This window comes from Melospiza melodia, chromosome 11 (assembly GCF_035770615.1).
Source record: "Melospiza melodia melodia isolate bMelMel2 chromosome 11, bMelMel2.pri, whole genome shotgun sequence".
Classification (NCBI taxonomy): domain Eukaryota; kingdom Metazoa; phylum Chordata; class Aves; order Passeriformes; family Passerellidae; genus Melospiza; species Melospiza melodia.
Genome location: NC_086204.1, coordinates 25,614,873 through 25,634,023, shown reverse-complemented (window position 1 = coordinate 25,634,023; position 19,151 = coordinate 25,614,873). Strand labels below are relative to the sequence as shown.

Here is a 19,151-nt window from a genome sequence, read left to right as displayed (position 1 = left end):
ATTTGAGAGCTGAATTAACTTCAAAAATAAATGGTGTCATACTCCATGTACAACTTGAAATACTATGAATTCCAGAGTTGAATCACTGTTGTGTCTCTGTGCAGAATATTTGGAGAACATGAATATTGAAACCTTTCCAGTTGCTTTGTTGTTGAAGTAATGGCATTTCTGCAGCACTGAGGAGTCTTAGACATGGGCCAGAAAAGTGTTCAGGAACACAGAAAGATAAATGCTGAGGTATTAACAGCTTGGCACATAGAATAGGAAGGGATATGGGAGAATTAATTTTCTTGCATTAACTTATTTGCTTTTGAATTATGAAGATATTTCTGTATTGTCTGAAAACTGAATAGAAAAAAATTATTGTGAGAACTGCTTATTTGGTCTTTTCATGCAAGATTATTTCTGATCTCATGCGGGTTTGGAAATGCTTGCAGAAGAAAAGAATTCTTCCCAAGTGTTGTGCTTTTTGTTCTCTTTGAATGTTGAGATTTTTTTTCAAGCTGACAACTTGTAGTGCAGTGTTGCTCAAAGAAGTCAACTATTTAGAAAAGTAATGGTGGATTTAGGAATGATGTGGAAAAGGCTAAAGGAGGTAACCCCAGGTATCTCCTGATGTCCCTGTGATTATCCAGCACTAGGAGGACAGAAAATGGTGTCATGGCAAGAAGAATTTCCAAATTTCTACATCTTTTGTAAAGAGGCAGTGGGAAGGACATCCTGGTGTCAGTGGTGGTGCCATGGGATGTGAACTGCTGAGCCTTTGCACGACAAAGGGCACAGGGAGGAACTCTTGAGGACACAGCAGGGAATGAAGACCCCCAGCCTTTTCCCTGCACAGACTGTGAGGGGATAAAAGCCTGGGGGTCCCTCTGAGGCACCAGCTCAAGCTGTTATTTTGTTATTGCACCAAGATGAAATAAATTTAAGGACTGGGACATCTGAGACTCTGTTATAGCAAACTTGAGGTGGAGCCTGTCTCACTGTGAGTGTGGGATGTGCAGCTCTGAAGGAGCTTTGGCCCCATCCAGGAGCTCACTGTGACTGCCAGTGGCTCCTGGATGCTCAGACAGGGAACCTTCCTTAGCCCTGAAACTGAGGCCTTTGAAGTGTGCTTTGGGAGGCTCCCACACCTGTGACTGATTGAAGTGTTAGCACTGGTGAAGCTCAAGTGGTGTTTGATTCTTTGTTTTATTCTCCTCCTCCAAATGAAGTTACCCATGCACGCAACCGCAGCTGACTTATGCAGATAAGGTAGATTTGGCAGAGAAATGCATCCATATTTTAGGATATGACTGATTTAACTTGCTTTTAATGTTTCACAGTACTGAAGGAGCTCTTGAATTACTATTAAAAGCATTACTACAAAGGCACAAACCTCAGACTTACCTTTCTTTGTAAAGTTCTGATAATTACTGAGGCTGAGTATTTTAGAATTTTGCACAGTAAAAGGTTCAAGATGCTTTTTTTATTGAAGAAGTCTGTAAAACCCGGTGACAAATCACAAAGCTTATGCACTGCAAACTCCTAGTAAGAAACCAGCCAACATCATGCAAACAGTGAAATAAAATTATGCATAAATATGGTAACTCCCATGCTCAAAAATCACGTGTCTCTTTCCTTTTGACAATGGAAAACATTTTTTTTAAGATGCTTTACTGTTCATTAGTATTCCAGATTTTGGTTTTGCTTATTTTTGCTTATTCATTTTGTTTGGTACTGCTGTTGACATAGAAGGGATCTGGTGCTTAGGTAAAAGGGGCATTGCCTGGGATATTCCAAGGAGCTGTTTCCAGCTAGAGACAGTGGGGATGCAGCAGAGTAAGGAGAGCAGCTCTTGCTGCAACTCCCAGGATGTGCTGTGCTTGTGATTTGTGAAGCAACCCCTCTCGTGCTCCCTGGGGCAGAGAACAACGATTTCATGAATAACAAAACCACAAGAAGAACCATATGACTGTCCTTGCAAAACCTGCTGCCCAAAAGCGAGAAAGGAAAGAACCTTGTAAAACCAGCCGGGAAATGGCCTAAATGTGGAAATATTTCAGATCTGAGGTTTTTACAGTTGTTTTCTTTACTTAAAAAAAAAAGCATACATCTATGTGGGGAGGGAGAGGTTGCATACTGAAGGTTGTCTGAGCATACAGTTGTTTCTAGAGAAGTGGTATTCAAATAAATCCTGCCAAATCAAGTCTTGAAGAACTTGGCAGAGACAGCCAGAGCCTTCACCATACAGGGCTTTAAGGACTATTTGGAGAATACAGTATTAATTAGAAATTGTACAAACATCTAGTGAGAATGATGAAAAACCTTTTCAGAGTAGCCCGTGATCCTGCCATGGAACCAGCCAGTTAATTTTAGGTTGTAACCAGTAGTTATTGCCAACTAGGGAAAAAAACCAAGTAATATCTTTTATCTCCTGCTGTGGCCCAGGTACACAATGCTGTTAGGAACATGTAATGGAGTCATTATTGGGACAGCCTGTGGATCTATTACAGTAATTTTTGTACCAAATGCAGCACAGGCTTTTCTGTACAGGATGCCATAAAACCAGCAAGAGATTTAATCATGTATGTTAATGGCTTCAGAGTGTCTTCCTGGAATTGTCCTTTGCTAGTTTATCATTTTTGGGTCTTCCTTCTGCAGTGTATGTCTTCATTGTTGGTACTGCTTTGGGTAATCTAGCAAACAGATAATTTCTGCCATTAGATGCTCTTGGAGAAACTAATTTATGTAAGTAGATCGTGGCTGATCAACTTCCACAGTCCAGCTCTTGTAATGAGTGGAAGGACTGGTACTGCTGCTTGTAGTTGTGTACAGGGCTGGTACAGCTGATGTGCCAGCAAAGCAATTCAGGGGAATTCACTGGTGCATTTTGGGCAAAATCAGCCAGATGCACTCACTCCACTGATTAAATTGTTAGTGCCAAGTCGCCTCATTTTCCATGGCATTAAAGAGAGATTGTTACAAACAGCGTGTAAAGTCCCAGTTCCTCCCAAAGGTACAGCAACTAACGAGAAGCAGCAGTTTGGCTGCTGGATCGGAGCCTGTTTTGTGGAGAATCCTTGCTGGGAAGAAGCACTTGCTTGTGTCTCTCGCCTGCGTGGTTCTCACATTCGCAGCAATTACTGCCTGAGTGCCGCCTGTCAGCTGCTCTCGCTTGGCTCTCCGTTCTGGTTCGCAGCTTTCTGATGTGGGCCGCTGCCACATGCAGTAATTCTTGTTGTTTCAGGGCTGTAATTACAAGGGGATTTGGCTTCTGCCTGCTCTGGGCAGGAGGAAAGGTGGCCGGTGCTGCTGCTGCTCGTTCCAGACAGGTCTGTAGATCAGAGATAGGCTGGCAGCCGCCAGCCCCTGCTACACTGGAGGTACCCAGCTGCATTTGGATGCCGTGGCACATGAGCCGGCTGTGGCACGGCCGGGTCTGTAGGATGTGGCCGGGGGATTATGCAGGTTTGTAGGATGTGGCCGGGGGATTAGCGATGCTCCCGTTCCCCGCAGTGCCCAATCGCAGAGCGGTGCCGCAGCAGGCGCTGCCCTGCGCTCCCACCGGGGCTGGCGCTCGCCGCCGGCTCAGGAGCGCCGAGCGCTGCCGATGCTGGAGCCCGAAGGCTGAGCGGGCTTGCGATGACTATGTCAGAACGCGCAGGACGCTCGGCAGAGCGGTGAGTAGCAGCACGCAGCATTTTGCGTTCGGCTTTGAGGCAGTTCCGATCCTGCTGTTGGAAGCAGGAGGGATCTGCAGCCCCCTGAAGCATGACTAATCAGTTTGCTGAAATGCTGAGCACCCTCGAGTTTAAAGCATTTCTGCCCTATTGTTAACAGGGACAAGTGATGGTTCGTAGCATTTATGTGAGGTGTGTATTTTACCCAGGTCTTGACTTGGGAGCTGCATCCTGTGCAGGTTTCCTTGGAGTATGAGGGAAATGTGCTGCTCGTGGTGCTGCTGTGGGTAGCAGTGTGTATTGTTCTTCCAGAAAAGATGCCAATAATTATAGTATCTTGTTTCTGCTTTGAGCTTCAGCAGTGGTTTTATTCTTTGTCGTCTTTCTGTTTCAAAGGAGCATTTTGAAAAGGTTTATTTGTATTGAATGGGGTAATTCTGCTGCATGACAAGAAACAAAAAAAACAAAAAACCCAGGTAAAATGCTAGTAGTCTAAATATTTTAAAACAGGTGAAGATGTGCTTTATTGTTAAATATATTACTTGGTTCAGGGACACAGATTTAAAACCAGGAAGGTAGGAGTTTTAATACAATAAGCAATAATTGACCAAGTTTTAATAATTAAGCAGGGCTCAGAATAGCTCAGAGGAGGCAGACATGATATTGCATTTTGTATGAGGCGGATGCCAAAACTTGGTTAATCAATGCTTGCAAAGCACTCACAGAGTGTCTTGGGTGCAAAAGGATTTGCAGTGGAGCTGAAGTTGAGATGACAAAGCCACTAGGAACAGCGTCACATAGTGTTTGTCTCAGATTTAAAGTCCTGCTTTTTGTACATATAATTAAACTCTATTTCTTTGCAATCATTATTTGTGAAACCAATATCAAACCACTGCTGCAGTGGGTGGTTATTACTGATGCTATCTGCTCGTGCTGTGCTCCCCTGCCTTCTCCTTAAGATGTTATCAGGACTTTGCTTTCTGGTTTTCCTTTCAGCATTCTGTGTTGTGCTACTTTTTAAGGAACTAACACAGTTTCTAAGTCACAAGATAGATCACATTAGTTAGAGCTGTTCAGAATCAGGAACATGGTGAGGATTTGTTTGTATTTTGTTAGAGGATGTTTTCTACATGCTTGTATACAATATATTAGTGCAGGGTAGCTCTTTGATTATTAGATGCAGATGTTTCAGTGTCCTAACACTGCCTAGGTGACCTTAACTTCATTAGTGCAAGGCTTTATTGTTTCTTTTGTGGATTTTTTTTTGTCCAGCAGTTCTGGTGGTGATGAACTTGGGCCAAACTAACTCAGCTGGTCTGTATTATCCTGTTGCCAATAATTTAAAGACCAGCTGAGAAGCCTTGTGACAGGTCAGGCTGACATCTGAATGTTGTAAAGGAGAAAAGTACAGCCAGAGTAAGTCACTGAGAGTCTTCTGACTTTGAGATACCACAGTAGTTTATTCTGAGTGCAGTGGCACTTCTCAGAGACAGTGATGTTCCCACAAAGATGCACAATGGGAAGTGTTAACCCACCTGTGAGTTTGTAGTGGTTTGTTGGTGAGGCACCACTCTGAACATGAGCTGAATGAAGGCAGATGCTCCAGCAGCAGTTGGTGTAATATTCTGATGCAGATTGACAATGTCTCATCCCTAAAGTGATAACATGATCATGATGTCACCAGCTGGAGTCTGGCAGCCTTACAGTGAGATGTGCATTGTCACCCAGTGCTTCTGTGTTCCTGCTACCTGAGCTCATCAAATTGCAGTTTGTTTTGGTTTTTTTCAGAAAAAAACTTCAGTCTCTTTCACATGTTACTTGGTGAAAGCATAGTTAAAAAAAACTCCAAAACCCCAAATCCACAAACATAATAGGAGTCGCTTTTACTTCTTGCAATCACTAAAGATAAAATAGCAGGTTATGCAAGGGAATACATCTGGGTTTGAGGAAGGGGGGTTCAAGTGCAGCAATAATGCACTGGTAGGAGAACAGATGTGCTGAGCTTGTTGTCTCTTCTGGCAGGTCATCCACGTCAGACCTCAACGTGGCACTGCGTGAGTGTATGGCAGCTCTGGATTTATTTCTTAACAACAAGTTCTCAGATGCTTTGGCTTCTCTACAAGCAAAGTAAGTTGATAAGACTTCCTACTTTTTCTCTGTTTATTTTTCTTTTCTTCACCATCTCTCAGGAGATTTTGACCAGACAGCTGGTTCTGTTTGGCTCTCTGTTAATAGTTGATAAGTCTTTAGGGTTTTGGTTCAGAAGGGAGAGGTAAGTTAATGTGTAAAGTTTTGGGGAAGACTGATAAGTGCTTTACACTCGTGTGAGTAAATAAAATATTGTTATTTACTCACACGAGTGTAAAGCACTTATTTGTCCTCTAAAATTGATGTCCTCAGCTGTAATGCAGTATGTGAGATTCTTTCTCCTGGAAGAGTAAAAACCATCTTCTGTCACATTTTATTTTTGTCTTCTTTCCCATATGTTTCTGCACACTGTGAGAATCTGAGTAATTATAGTTATGTCTCTAAATGAGCAACTGACCATCACTTGAAGGTTTGAGAAACATTAGGTACGAACTCTCTTTGTTGTTGTAACCATTTGCAGAAACTTTCTCACAGCTTATTTTGCAATTCAGTGTTGTGGTCATGCACTCTGTTTCCTAATTATGTTGCAGCCCAGCTTGTAATGAGTGGCCCAGCTGCAAGCCATGAGGTCATGAAATAGTTCCTAAAAATTGTTGTGTCTTTACAATGTCTGTGATCTGTCATACCCTGTCCTGAAGTTACCTGTGTTCTTGGCTTGTTGAAGTCTGTGGTTAATTTAAATTTCTCCCCCACCCACCCAATTTGCTCCATTTATTTTTGAGCCACCAGCAAATTGCATCATGCCTTCTTTCAGGACACTGGAATATGAAAGAAGTAAAATTCATAGTGTGAATTTGATATACACCAGGGGTAACTACAAGGAATGCTGCATATCTCCTTTGCTGAGGTATCAGCCTCAGATTTGATGCCAGAATCTGTAGTTTAGCCATGTAAGTACACTCTGGGAAAGAGATTAATGATAAATTGTAGCATCAGCTGTTTAAGTAATGCTGGGTTTATTCACAGCAAAGTTGTTTAGCGTTTATATATCATCAGAAGATATAATAAAAATGGTAAGAAGAATGACTGTATTTTCATTAAATCCTGACAGTAAAGCCCCTGTGCCCATCTGGGAAGGCTCACTCAGTGCTTAGCATAAAATAAGGGGATATTTTATTGCAGCAGGTTTCCAAAGTACTGCAAAAGCTAGTGAGGCTATGGATTGCTTTTTCCTGTAAATCCATTTTTCTTCTGTTGCATATGGTTTTCATTCAGCTTTTGTTGGGCTCTGCAGAACATATTTCATGAGCTGATTCTCTTTTTGTACCTGACTCTATTCCACACTGCAAAACCATTCTGAAACTAATTTTTCATTTCAGCCTGTTGTTATGAGGAGGCCCTTATTCCTGTTGCCTTTGGCACTGAGGGAAATAGAGACTTATGATCTTTGTGAGTGCAGTGAAGAAACAGGATGGTGAATTTCCCCACAGATGAAATCCATTATGGACACACTCCATCTCTTTAGGAATGAAAAGAGTTGTAGAGTGGGCACATGGGGTAGTCCTGAGTATTTTCTTTCAGAGCCACCAGTTCCTCACTGTTCCCTTTTGGTGTGCTGAGATTTGAAATTAGTTTTCGCAGTCCATAAACATACTATCAGTGTTTAGAGAAATGCTTCTCAGTTTTTACATGCTTGTGGAAAATTTAATATCTTAGATTTTTGTGGCTCTAATGCTTCTGGTGTAGGAGATTCTCTGCTCTGTATTAATACAGATTCACTAAATTACTCACATTTGACTTCCACAATAAGTGTATTTTCAACTAATTTGTACCATGTGAAACTGACAGCAGATTTGGCACAATGTGAGAGGCTTAAAATCAGAATAGCTTTCCTAGCAGCTTAAAAATAAATATCTGAGGATGGTGTCTAGACTTGTGTTGAGGTAAAGCTCTTTTTTTCCTGTTAGAAAAGCAAATCCATCACAAAGAAAAACAAATTCATTATAAAGAAGAGATCTCATTTCATAGAAAAAATACATCTGGTGTTTTTGCCTCATGTTATGTAACTTTTCTTGTTTCCTGAACTACCTTTTAGCTTTTAGAGTCAGTTTTCATTATTATTAACAATCATTGTACAATAGTGGGTTCTGATTATGTCGTGCTTTCTGCAGGAAGTTTAATTAAATTTCTCTTTTATGTGGAGTACTCACACTGCATCCAAAAACTCTTAAGAAATTCCCAAAGTTCAGTCACCAAGCAGAGCAGTGATTTTCAATATGTAATGTGTTAACTGTTAACATGCATAACACTGAAACTGTCCAATCACTGGAGCAGGGGGAAAAAATCTCATCTTCCTTCTCAGCCCTGAGCCATGCAGTAAATTCATTAAATGCTGATTGGATTTTAGCCCTCATGTAATTGCAAACAGACAATAATAAATTAAGGGTTGATTCTGGTGAGATGTCCCCTTCCCTTCCCAAGACAAATGCTTAATATTTTGATCATTATCCTGAAGGAAAACATTGCATAATCACCTGATAGTTTGGTGATATCAGATCCATTGGGAGAGTGGTAAATAAGATAAATTTGTGACAGAATTATCTGGACCATTGGATGAGGCACACCACATGTGTTGCTGCTTGCAATATTAAAGTAATAATAAGACAGTGATTCGTCCCAGGCAGTTGACTTTATTCTGAAAATAGACTCCAAAAAGCACTTGGTGATGTTTGGTGGAATATTAATTCTAGAATGACTGTGCTTTGAAAGCTTTCCCTGGGAGCTGATCTCCCAAAGATCAGGTGTGATGGTCAAATGGAAAGTGGTGAAAGAACAGGAGGAAGCACACCCAGGCAGAGTGAAGCTCTAGACAGTGAATGGATAATTATGTTGCTCAAAGCTTGGGTTAGCTATTTATTGTAAGGAATGTTATGAACAAGAACAAGGTTGTTATTTCTAGGGAGTTTATTTTTTTATACTTGAGATCTGGAAGAACACAACTTTTATAGTCTTTGTAAGTAAATTAATTGCAAGCAAAACCTAACTAAACTGTTGGTTTCTTCTCTTTGCTGGAAGAACTTAGCAGATTCTGAACTTTGGAGAATGGCTTTGGTTAAAAAGGCTCAGGGGTTCCCTGTTGAAGCATAGCTTTTTGTCTTGGCCCATCCTGGTGGTTTGTGCTAACAAAGGAGCTGTGGTGGTGGCTGACTGGAGAGGTCCTTGCTGGTTGTTAACTTATTGCTACTGGGGAGTCTGCAGGAAAAGGGTTTTTATCAGAAATGTTGGTTCATCAATGTAAGCATTTCTGTGAAAGCCTGTGCCATGGTCTGGTGGGATGTTCAGACATTGGTGGAACCTGGAATCAAAGATGAGGAAAGCCTTTGGGCCCTTGTGACCACGTTCTCCTGATGCAGGTTTGATTTGGGCATTGATCTCTCACTCTGGAGCCCTCCTGGATGAACAGACTCTTGACCGGTCTGTGCAGAGTCTGTCTCACTCTGTGCTGTTGGATTTAAGTGTTGGAAGCACCTCGATACTAAATCAAAATATGGATTTGAATCTGAGGTTTCTGTAACTTAGGAATGCATGTCCTGTCTGCTGGATTACTTTAAAGGATCTGCAGAAAAGATTTTGAGTGCTATTTTTCGCAGAAGATTACTAGCCCTGGGTTAATTCTGAGGTCAAACCAAGGCAAGATGTTTGATTTTCATACTTCAGCTGGAAGGCTGTGACTGTTCTCACTTAAGCACTTGTTTTAGAGCAGGAATAAAAGTGTTCTCCAGCAGCTCCAAGAAAGGGCAGTGCTGCAAGATGACAATGATTGCACCATAGCTGGAGAAGAGGCATGTGGCAGAACTCCATAACTGCCTAAAGATATTACTTATAATCCTCTTTTTCAGTCATGTGATACCAATTACTGGGATAAGTCATTAATCACAATATTAGTTGCATTCATGTCATACAGGCTTGTTAACTCCAACAAAGTCCTGAGGAAATTGCTGCTGAGGAATCAAAAGAAGAAAAGTAAAAAGATAACAAGTTTCATTCTGTAACCATCCATATGAAACCCAGGCCTTAAAACTCCTGGGAATACTCCAGGATGTAGCTGGCAACTTTAATTAAATGGTTAAGAGAAATAGCATAGATAAATTGCATTTCTGCCAGCATCCCCACCTCTGAAATAAAAAGAACAAATTTGAATGTTGCTAAATACCAGTTTGCTAATGATAGACATTAATTATTATCTCCTTTAAATATTAGAAGTAAAATAGATGAAACCATTGATTAGGGAAGGGGTGGTTTTGTTTCAGAAACAAATTACTGGAGAGGGAAATCCCTCTTCACCACATGTATGTGAAAAGCACCAATTTTCCTTTTAGTGCAGTGAATTTAATGTTTATCTGCTTTGCTTTAGAAAGCAAATTTCTGTAATTTTGAAAGGGTGGTAATTCAGTCACTTCCCTGTGCTTTGAATTTGAGCCTCTGGAAGGGTTTTAGTTTAGTAAATACAAGATGAAGTGTGTTTTTCTGTGCCCAGTGAGGCTGATGAATAATCTAATGAACAGAAACACTTCATCAGGCTGGCATTTTAGTGTGTTCATTTTTTTTCTACTTTACATTATCAGTCTACTGAAAGAATCATGATTTACAAGGCCAAGAAAGAGCTGTCCTAACTCCACTGGATTTTAAAGTAATTTCTCCATTATCTATCTGTTCTTCTTAGCTTGCAAATGAGATGGATGGTGGCACAGTCTGGGTCTCATAGCACTTATGGCATCAGGATATTTCCCAAAACAGCTTTTCTGCTAGAATGGTTTAGATGGTGAGGGCAAGTAGGAATTAAGGACAGCCACAGAGCACAGGCTGCAGTGAAGTTTAAAGATGTGCACTGCAAATTCCTTCAGTGCAGGCATCCTGCTCTGTGCCCTGTGTGTTGGAAAAATCAGCCCTTTGTCATTACTGTGAGGATTGGGAAGCACCAGGCCCAAGTCACCACAGTGAATTATTAGATTGTTGATTAATGTAGGATTATCTGAAATTATCCATTAAATTTTCTTTCAATCCAGTCCAGATACCAAAACTTAGGGAGGAAAGTGTATTTCTGGGGTGAGTAATTACATCAGTTGAGGTGTCTGTAAAGTCTGGCTTTTCTCCTTAAAAAACCTGACAGAGTAAGAGGAGATGAGGTTGGAAGGCACCTCAAAAAGTCATGTACTCAAGCAGGGCCATTTTGAATGTCTCCAAGGATACAGACTTTACAACTTTTCTGGATGGTGTGTCCCACTGCATGGTCACCCTGATGGTAGAAAAGGTGTTTCCTGATGTTCAGCCAGAGGCTCCTGTGCTTCATGTTGTGTTGCCCATTGCCTCTGATGCTGCTCCTGGGCACCAGTGAAAAGAGCCTGGCTCTGTCCTCTCTGCTTCCTCCCCTCAGGTATTTCTAGATATTACAGGAGCCCCCTGAGCTTTCTCTTCTCCAGAACAGTCCCAGCTCTCCTGGCTTTTCCTCACAGGAGAGATGTTCCAGTCCCTTAATCACCTTCCCCTCCCTGCTCCTGAGTGTGTCCATGCCCTGAGGAGCCCAGAGCTGCACTCCAGGTGGGGCCTCACCAGTGTTGTGCAGAGGGAAGGAGCTCCTCTCTCATCCTGCTGGCAGCAGCACTCCTCTTCATGCAGCCCTGTCTTTGTCAAGAGCACATTGTTGGCACACACCTTTCTGCTTGAAAGAAGAAGAAAATGAAGAAGCACCTGAAGTAAACACATTGAGAGCAGGTGTGCTGAGGGTGGAGATTTTGAAAGGATATCCTTGTTTGACTGCAAGTATTTTTGAATATTCCCTGCCACACAGAGCTATCTGATCTGTTCCAGGGTGTAAACAATGGAAATAGCAATTCTTGCTCCTTAACAATATTTGTCTTAAGTTGTGCTGTTTGTCAGGGTGGATTAGCAAGGTCCACAGAGCGTTTCAGTGTCAGGAATTTATCTGAGCTCGCCCTTCAACATATTTCTCAAGTCGTCCTTATTAGACCTTTGTGCCTGAAGATATTTTGATTCACTTGCAGAGAATTACACCAGACGCAGGTGAATGCTCTAAATGTGTGCAATATATAAACCCTCTTTCCTGACAGAGGAAAGGTGCCAGCAGTGGCTGCACATAGGAATTAATTGTTTTCCTTGCACTGGTGCCAAAGTTTTTTACTTTCTGCCAACGTGGCACTGTCTGAAACCCTAGAGAATAATATTTAAGTTGAACAGATTGAGGTGGAGGTTTGGCAGAAGGGGTGAGGAGAAAAATGCTGCACTTTTTGGTATAGAATTTAATGCTTCTGGTGAAAAGATCTGTTTCAAGGAGATTCTATTTTGGCCATGGTTAAAGTATTGTGTTACTTATCTCCTTGAACATGTGCTGAGTAACTGTCCAAATTTAGAAGAATATCAGCTGTATTTGTGTCATATATTATAACATTAATTAGATAATAAAAAACCCCTACCAAAATCAACCCCCCCGTGATTCTGTTGTTTCTGAATGATGAGCCATGTGGTTAACTCCTGTGCTTTATATTTGTTAAATATCTCTCCTCAGCTCAGAATTGATACATTTTAGCAGAGTATGGAGAACTGTAGACACAATTTCTTGTACAAATCTCAATCTATTATTGTTTCTTGATTATTTTGCATGTTCTTTGTGTTTGATTTCTAATTCATTTAGACCTTGTTCCCATGAGGCTGATGCATTTCTAGTATCGAGTATTTGCTTTTTAAAAGCAATAATACAATCCAATCAGCTGTGCTTTGCACCTTGTGTTTTCTTGCAGAACTAAAGACAGCATGTATCATGCCCTGACCTATGCCACCATACTGGAGATGCAAGCTATGATGACATTTGATCCTCAGGACATACTGAATGCAGGGAACACAATGAAGGAAGCTCAAGCCACCTGTCAAAGGTAAGACTGGAGCAATTCCCTCAGTAAATAGTTCCTGCTTGGGAAAGTTTTGAAAGACTACTGGATACAAAAGGAAATGTAATCTCACAGAAATCACAGGAAAACTGAGGTTGGAAGGGCATCAGGAGGCCATCTAGTCCAGCCTCCTGCTCAGAGGAGGATCACAGCTCATAAATGAGGGTATTCAGCAGTCTAGTCTTGAAAACTCAGTTTACCACAATATCTGATTTTTCTTGTCAGTTAGGATTTGTCTTACCTGTAGTCCTGGTTCTGCAGCGTCTGGAAGTTGTTTACAATGTTCAAACACTGCATAATGTTCCCATGGGTGATGGTTGTATTGCAGTTGTCTGTCTGAGTCAACTGTGCTCCCACTTTTGCACCCACATTCACCCATAGACACAAAAAATAAATCAAAACACCCTCTTATCCCTCTCCTTCATCAAGACAGATTTTTGTGCATGAAGGGGAAGAGACAGATCCCAGAGGACCATGTTGGCTAAGTTGAGTTCTCTGTGGACTGTGCTGAAGTTTGTGTGTGTGGTGAGATAACAGGGGGCTAGTGAACACTGGAGGCATGTTAGAGACTCTGAGGGTGGCTGGCTGAAAGATGTGGTTCTCTTTTGTTGATGCTCCTTCTTCAGAATGTCCAAACTGACTTTTTGCAGATTTAGGAAGAAATCTACTGTAGCAGATTCTATCAACAACCTTGTGCATAGGCAAAGCCTTGAACACTTCACTGAAGGTAACATCTTTCACATGGGTAATGTTTTCCTTTTTTATTTATGCAGCTTGAATCCTGTAGAATTGTTCACTCAGTATGTGCTTGCAAACTGTGAATTCACTGACAAAATCACTGATCTGGATTTGCTAGACCAAATGTCAGTGTTTTGGCCATTGCTGTGTAACCAATACAAAATCACTGGTCTTGTTGCTTTCTGACTCAGCACTGCCAAAAATTGCTGGGTAAGGAAATATCTAGAAATAAGTATTGAAATGTCTGTAAAGGTTCTAGATCCAGGAATTTATGGAAAGCACCAGAAAAATTTCTGTGAAGTTTCTGTGGCTGCGTGTCATTTCTGTTTGGAGTTACATCAGTAGTCTAGAACTGAAACACCACAGCAAATTTGGAAAATATTTTTCTCAGTTTGAGCTCTGTGATCTTATTCCTACATTAATGAGCTAAGTGGTTTTTAATTACTTTCTGACTGATTGATTTGTTTTCTTCTCTCTGTGTGATGTTAGAGGAAATCCATGCAGAAATTTGTTATGCTGAATGTTTACTTCAGAGAGCAGCACTCACATTCCTCCAGGTATGGATTCCTGAATGGCTCTTGTGGGGAAAAATATCATGCAGGTTTATTTTCCTAAATGGACTGATAGAAAACTATAGTTTGACCTAATGGATCTTTCAGCTGGATCAAATCTGGATTTTATCTGGGCTATCTGGTGGATATTAGAATGTTTAGTTTTCCCTCATGATTACTAAAAAATACTTATCTCAAGACATATAGTGCTGAGTTCCCTATGACACCTTTCCCCACTCCCTTTTGGATGTGTGAAATGTAACTGCAGCAAGCACCAATTTTTAAATAATGTTGGGATATCAGATTTAAAAAATAAAGTAAAAGGTGAGATGGTCATTGAAGTTGTGCTGGAATACAAGCAAGACTTTTGTTTGAGTCTGGCTGGTGTTTCCTTTCCCAAGACTGCTTTCTCACTGGTTTGTTCTTGAGCAGCAATTATGTTCTTCGTGGCTATTAGGCTCCACACATGCTTTCTCCTTAACAGTGCTGTCTGTCTTTAACAAAGGGGAGCTCTCCCTCTTCTTTGGGTTTTATCTGTCTGTCCTAATGAAGCTTGATTTGTTTGATGGAGCAACATTAGCAGTACTTGCTAGGGCTCCAGCATGCAATTTTAATTGTTAGTCACAGTTGAAATACTGATTTTTTTTTTCTTGATTTGGCTGTACTTGGTGTATGAAAGTGGGCCTCTTCATCTACCAAGGGGATAATAAAAGCCACAGTCAGAAAAAGGCTGCTGCTTCTTGGCTCAAGGGTGCTGATAGGAAATGGAATGCAGGTGGTGCTTTTATAGTGTTTGGGAGTTGCCAGGTGGGCTCTGATTTATATTGCTTACAGTTTATGAACCGTGTAACCTTTTTCAGCCATCTGCTAAGTCCCTCTGCTAGAAACTATTGCTTCATAGCAACACCCATAATCAGGGGACCTTCTAGTAGTTTCTAGAGTGCTGATGATGGACTTTGAAATGACCAAAGTGTAGCTGTCTGTTTCCATTTGCCTTTGGGATGAGTAGCCAGTTTGAGTGAGATCTGAAACTATGGAAGGAACTTCCAGAGTTCCACTGTTAAGGAGAACTACTCTGTTATGTCAATAGAAAAGGAGCATTTTAAAGCAGTGTCTCTTGGTTTTAGCACTATTTTTCACAGGTACCTGTTTATGAAAATGTTTATAGAGACATGAGAATTAAGAGTACAAAAACAATTTCTTGTCCTCTTTTGCAAAGGTCTCTTTGCTTCCTGTTCTCTTCTGTGTTTAATTTTTCATGAACACATGAACCAGTTTGAAAAATTAAACAGAGGCACTTGGTTCCAACAGCTACTGAAGTGGGTTAGTTTTGATGCTTAGTAAAAATGACCAAATCTAGTTGAAAACACATGAAATCTAGTCTCAGCATTTTTCAAGGGCTGAAAAATTCTCACATTGGCTATCCCTGTTGTTGGTGTCAGTCTAAGTGTAAAAATTTTAAAGCCATATTCCTTCCTTGTTCCACTTTCCATTCAAAGGAAAATATAACTGAACCTTTATGGCTGGATGTGCTGCACCCCCCAATATGCTGTACTTAGTACATCTCATAAATTCCTCTAATCCATGCTATTTTCTCCACAGTGCCCTCTTAGGATTTTTCTGTGATATCTTCTGTTAAAACACATGTAGACTCTCTGAGTTAAAGTAACAGCAGACATCAAAACAAACCAGAGTGACTGATTATGTGAGGCAAGAAAGTGCCTCCAAAAAGCTATGAAATAAAGACCCTCTAAAGGCCCCCCAGATACTTTGCTGTAATTTCTCAGTTTGTTATAGCTTATCATGTAATATGTTATCTTCCTAGTATGGATCTCATGTGTATATATGAATATTCAAACCAGAAAGAGCATATCCTGCATGATTTTACTGACCTGCTTCACTCTTAAGACATGAACCTGTGTTCTGCAGACTCTTGAGGACAGGCAGTTTACTGGTGAACATTTCCTGGCTCAGCACCAGATACATCCTAACTACACTCAAGTAGAAATGAGAGAAAGCCATTTTTTTGAGAGAACCCGCCTTAGGTGACATCTATTAGCTGAGTCCCTGTGTTCATTAATGCAAATTCAGATGGTTCAAAGGTGACAAGAGCTAAACTGATCACAGAAAGCATTAAAATAAAATGCCTGTGTCTAAACAGAACAAAAAGTATTTTAATATAGAAAGGAAATCCTAAATGCATGTATTATATCTTAGAGGCTTGTATTGTCTGTGTCATGCTGGTTATGTTCCAGGTGTGTATTAATCTTCAGAAGACAAAAGCCCTTTATAAAGCTTACAAATTCATATTGCTGCTGTGTTTCCATTCCAACAGGATGAGAATATGGTCAGCTTCATAAAAGGAGGCATCAAAGTCCGAAACAGTTACCAAACCTACAGGTGAGTCAGAGGGATGATCTCATTAAGTGCACTCTAGCAGTAAAAAGTGCTGCTGGTGAAATCATCCAATTCACAAATTCATTACTGTTGTGTTTACTGAGTCTTTATGATGGGCCTCAAATCTACAGGTTCTTCCTTTGCATAACAAAGGACATGAGCATTATGGTTATTTGGATTGTGGAGACAGTGGACCTCTGTTAACTCCCAAGGTTTTTCTACTTCAAGTACTATATCCTTGAAATTCTGTCCAAAAAATAACTGTTCTAAATGATGTACTGTTCACTGTGTCTGCATAGCAGGTCTTGTAGGCTTTAGGGATAATGAAATGGCATTTCTTTATAGTACCAGCTGCAGCTTTTTGGAGTATTTAATACCAGTAGCTGAAGCAGAGTAAAAAGTGAAGGTTAAATATGCATCATATTTTATTTATTTTAGAATTATAAATTTTGATCCAGAGTGGGCACAAAATGTCTTGTGTCCAGTAGACACAAAACAGCATCAAGACCAGGCTCTCCAGAAGGCCACTGGAAGGGAGAGAGATGACAATGTCCATGTTTGTGTGGGTTGAAGGTGGCTCTAAATGCAGATCCAGAAGATTGCAGTTACAGGGAATAGTGCTGAGTCTGTTGGCAGCAACCAGTCAAAAGCATGTGATAGCCTGAACACAAATACATTCTTCCATTTTTTCCAATGTTTTTCCTCTCCTAATAATTAACAAAATAAACTAAAATAGTAATGTGAAAACCACATAGCTGTAGAAGCTTGGAGGCAAATTGATTTCAAGCTGAGCTGGTTTACATGGGAAATAAAGGGACACTACAAAGCTGAGACCTATAAAAGTTAGAAAAATAAGTGAAAGTAATTTCTGATGCATCTGCCCATTTTAGAATATTTATTACAGTTGTCTTTTCCCATATAAAACAAAATAATCTTTTGAACATGCGCTTAATCTAGGGATTACTGAAATCAAGTCAAACTTGCTAATTTAAATTTGAGTCTCATGCGCTGCTCCATCATCTCTTTTTGCAGTGGCAAAGTTTGGTGATGCTCCCAACAGCCATCCTTGAAACATTTTCAGGCTGAAAAGTGGTTGAATACTGACTATTGAATTCCTGTTTGACAGGAATTCCTCTCCAGGATTCCATGGTTTTTAATTGACATTTTAAATTTAATGTGGCAGGAATTATTTGTTGATAAATCCAGCAAAATGTAGGTGTTGTGCACTTGAGTGAGAGGACAATTTGGCCTTTTTTTAAACTGCTCTGTACTTCAGGATAATGGGGTTACTTTCTTACTGAATTGCAATTAATTTACTGTAATTATTTACTGACATTGTAACAGAATCTTGTGCATTTCCAGGGAGTTGGACAGTCTCATACAGTCCCCACATTATGTCAAAGGAGAGAACCATCTTCATTTTGAGGGAGGTGTAAAACTTGGAGTTGGAGCATTCAACCTGGTATGTACCAACACTCTCCTCCTGCTACCTCCTGAAAATTACCCTAACTTCAATTCCTGAAAAGTTCCACTGGCATCATACTGATCATGTGGTTAAAATTAGGTGTGTGCTCTGACAGTGCAGGATCCCAGTGTCTGGTCTGAACACATCAGATAATAACACTTCTGAAATAAAGAAATTGCTGCCCACAATGTGGTGTGAGGGCCCAAAGAAGCCTTGAGCAGAGCAGAGTTGCCTCTGCCTGTTGAATTCCACTTATTCTTTATTGACACTTGGAAAACTACCAGGATCTAGGCTGTTAGCAGGGCAGTTGGAAGGGAGTACATGAATAAAGTTTGAGATGCTGCTCCAGCCACTCTTGGCTGTTGTTGCTTGTGTTCTGGCCAAAAAACAGGTGAGAAAATGGTGCAGGATGGTTCCTGGGAGGGGACTGACCCAGAGATGTGAGGGGTGATGGGCTGCAGAAAGTGCCTGGAGCTTCCTTTGCTTGCATTGCTTTGCATGAGTCTGGCACATGCCCAAATATCAGATTTACTGCACAAAGGACAAATATGGACTGTGTGGTATGAACCCAGCATTTCTGAAACATCCAAGTACTGGAGTTACTAAGCATGTGCTGTGTAAGCATATTTCTGTTTAAATTATATGTAAAATACAGAAGGTATACATTTATCCAGAAAAAAATGTCATATAGAGATGATTTTAGTAATTTTATTAATTATTTCTTGTGCTTAAAAAATTGCAGGAGGCCATTGGTAGCTGAAAGGCAGAAAGTCTGTTGCTGCCTAACTCTTACATTTTTCTCTGTAGACATTGTCCATGTTTCCTGCACGGATTCTGAGATTACTGGAGTTTGTTGGATTTTCTGGGAATAAGGTAAATGTGAATTAAATATTATTGGTTCCCCTCATCTTAAATTAAAAAAACAGAGGCAGGAGTTTCTCTCTTTCCTCACGAGCTGTAACCCTCTGGTATCACACATGTGCACTGTGGCACTGTTGTTTTCATGGAGCTCAGTTTTACTTGATTTTTTTTTCTGAATTATTGCACTTCAAAGGTTGTAATACCATTGTTCAGTGTTGAAACAGTTGTGAAATGTGGTAAAAGCAATGGCTAATACAGGGATGTCAACATATTTAGGTTTTTAGTTACTGGTCTTTTGATGTAGGCTTGTGCTCAGAAATCTGTAGCCAAAAGTGTATTCCTAGCCTTTAATGTATTTTTACAGCTTCCTTGGTAGTTACTACTGTCATTATGGGGTCTGAATGTTCCTGACAGGTTCTTGCATGGC

General features: G+C 40.5%; 1 protein-coding gene across 5 annotated transcripts in view; it reads left to right on the top strand.

The window, feature by feature from the left end:
• Nucleotides 1-19,151, top strand: part of TTC39A (tetratricopeptide repeat domain 39A) — a 43,912-nt gene that overhangs the window by 4,300 nt on the left and 20,461 nt on the right. For 3 of the 5 annotated variants that reach the window (XM_063166093.1, XM_063166096.1, XM_063166097.1), the window contains exons 1-8: nucleotides 3,562-3,662; nucleotides 5,685-5,789; nucleotides 12,566-12,697; nucleotides 13,363-13,439; nucleotides 13,940-14,007; nucleotides 16,337-16,401; nucleotides 17,761-17,860; nucleotides 18,671-18,736. In XM_063166093.1, the coding sequence (XP_063022163.1) occupies nucleotides 3,625-3,662; nucleotides 5,685-5,789; nucleotides 12,566-12,697; nucleotides 13,363-13,439; nucleotides 13,940-14,007; nucleotides 16,337-16,401; nucleotides 17,761-17,860; nucleotides 18,671-18,736 (651 nt within the window). In that variant the 5' untranslated portion in view covers nucleotides 3,562-3,624. Of the gene's footprint in view, nucleotides 1-3,165; nucleotides 3,315-3,561; nucleotides 3,663-5,684; nucleotides 5,790-12,565; nucleotides 12,698-13,362; nucleotides 13,440-13,939; nucleotides 14,008-16,336; nucleotides 16,402-17,760; nucleotides 17,861-18,670; nucleotides 18,737-19,151 lie in introns of those variants that run through there. The other 2 variants (XM_063166095.1, XM_063166094.1) reach the window with 2 other exon arrangements.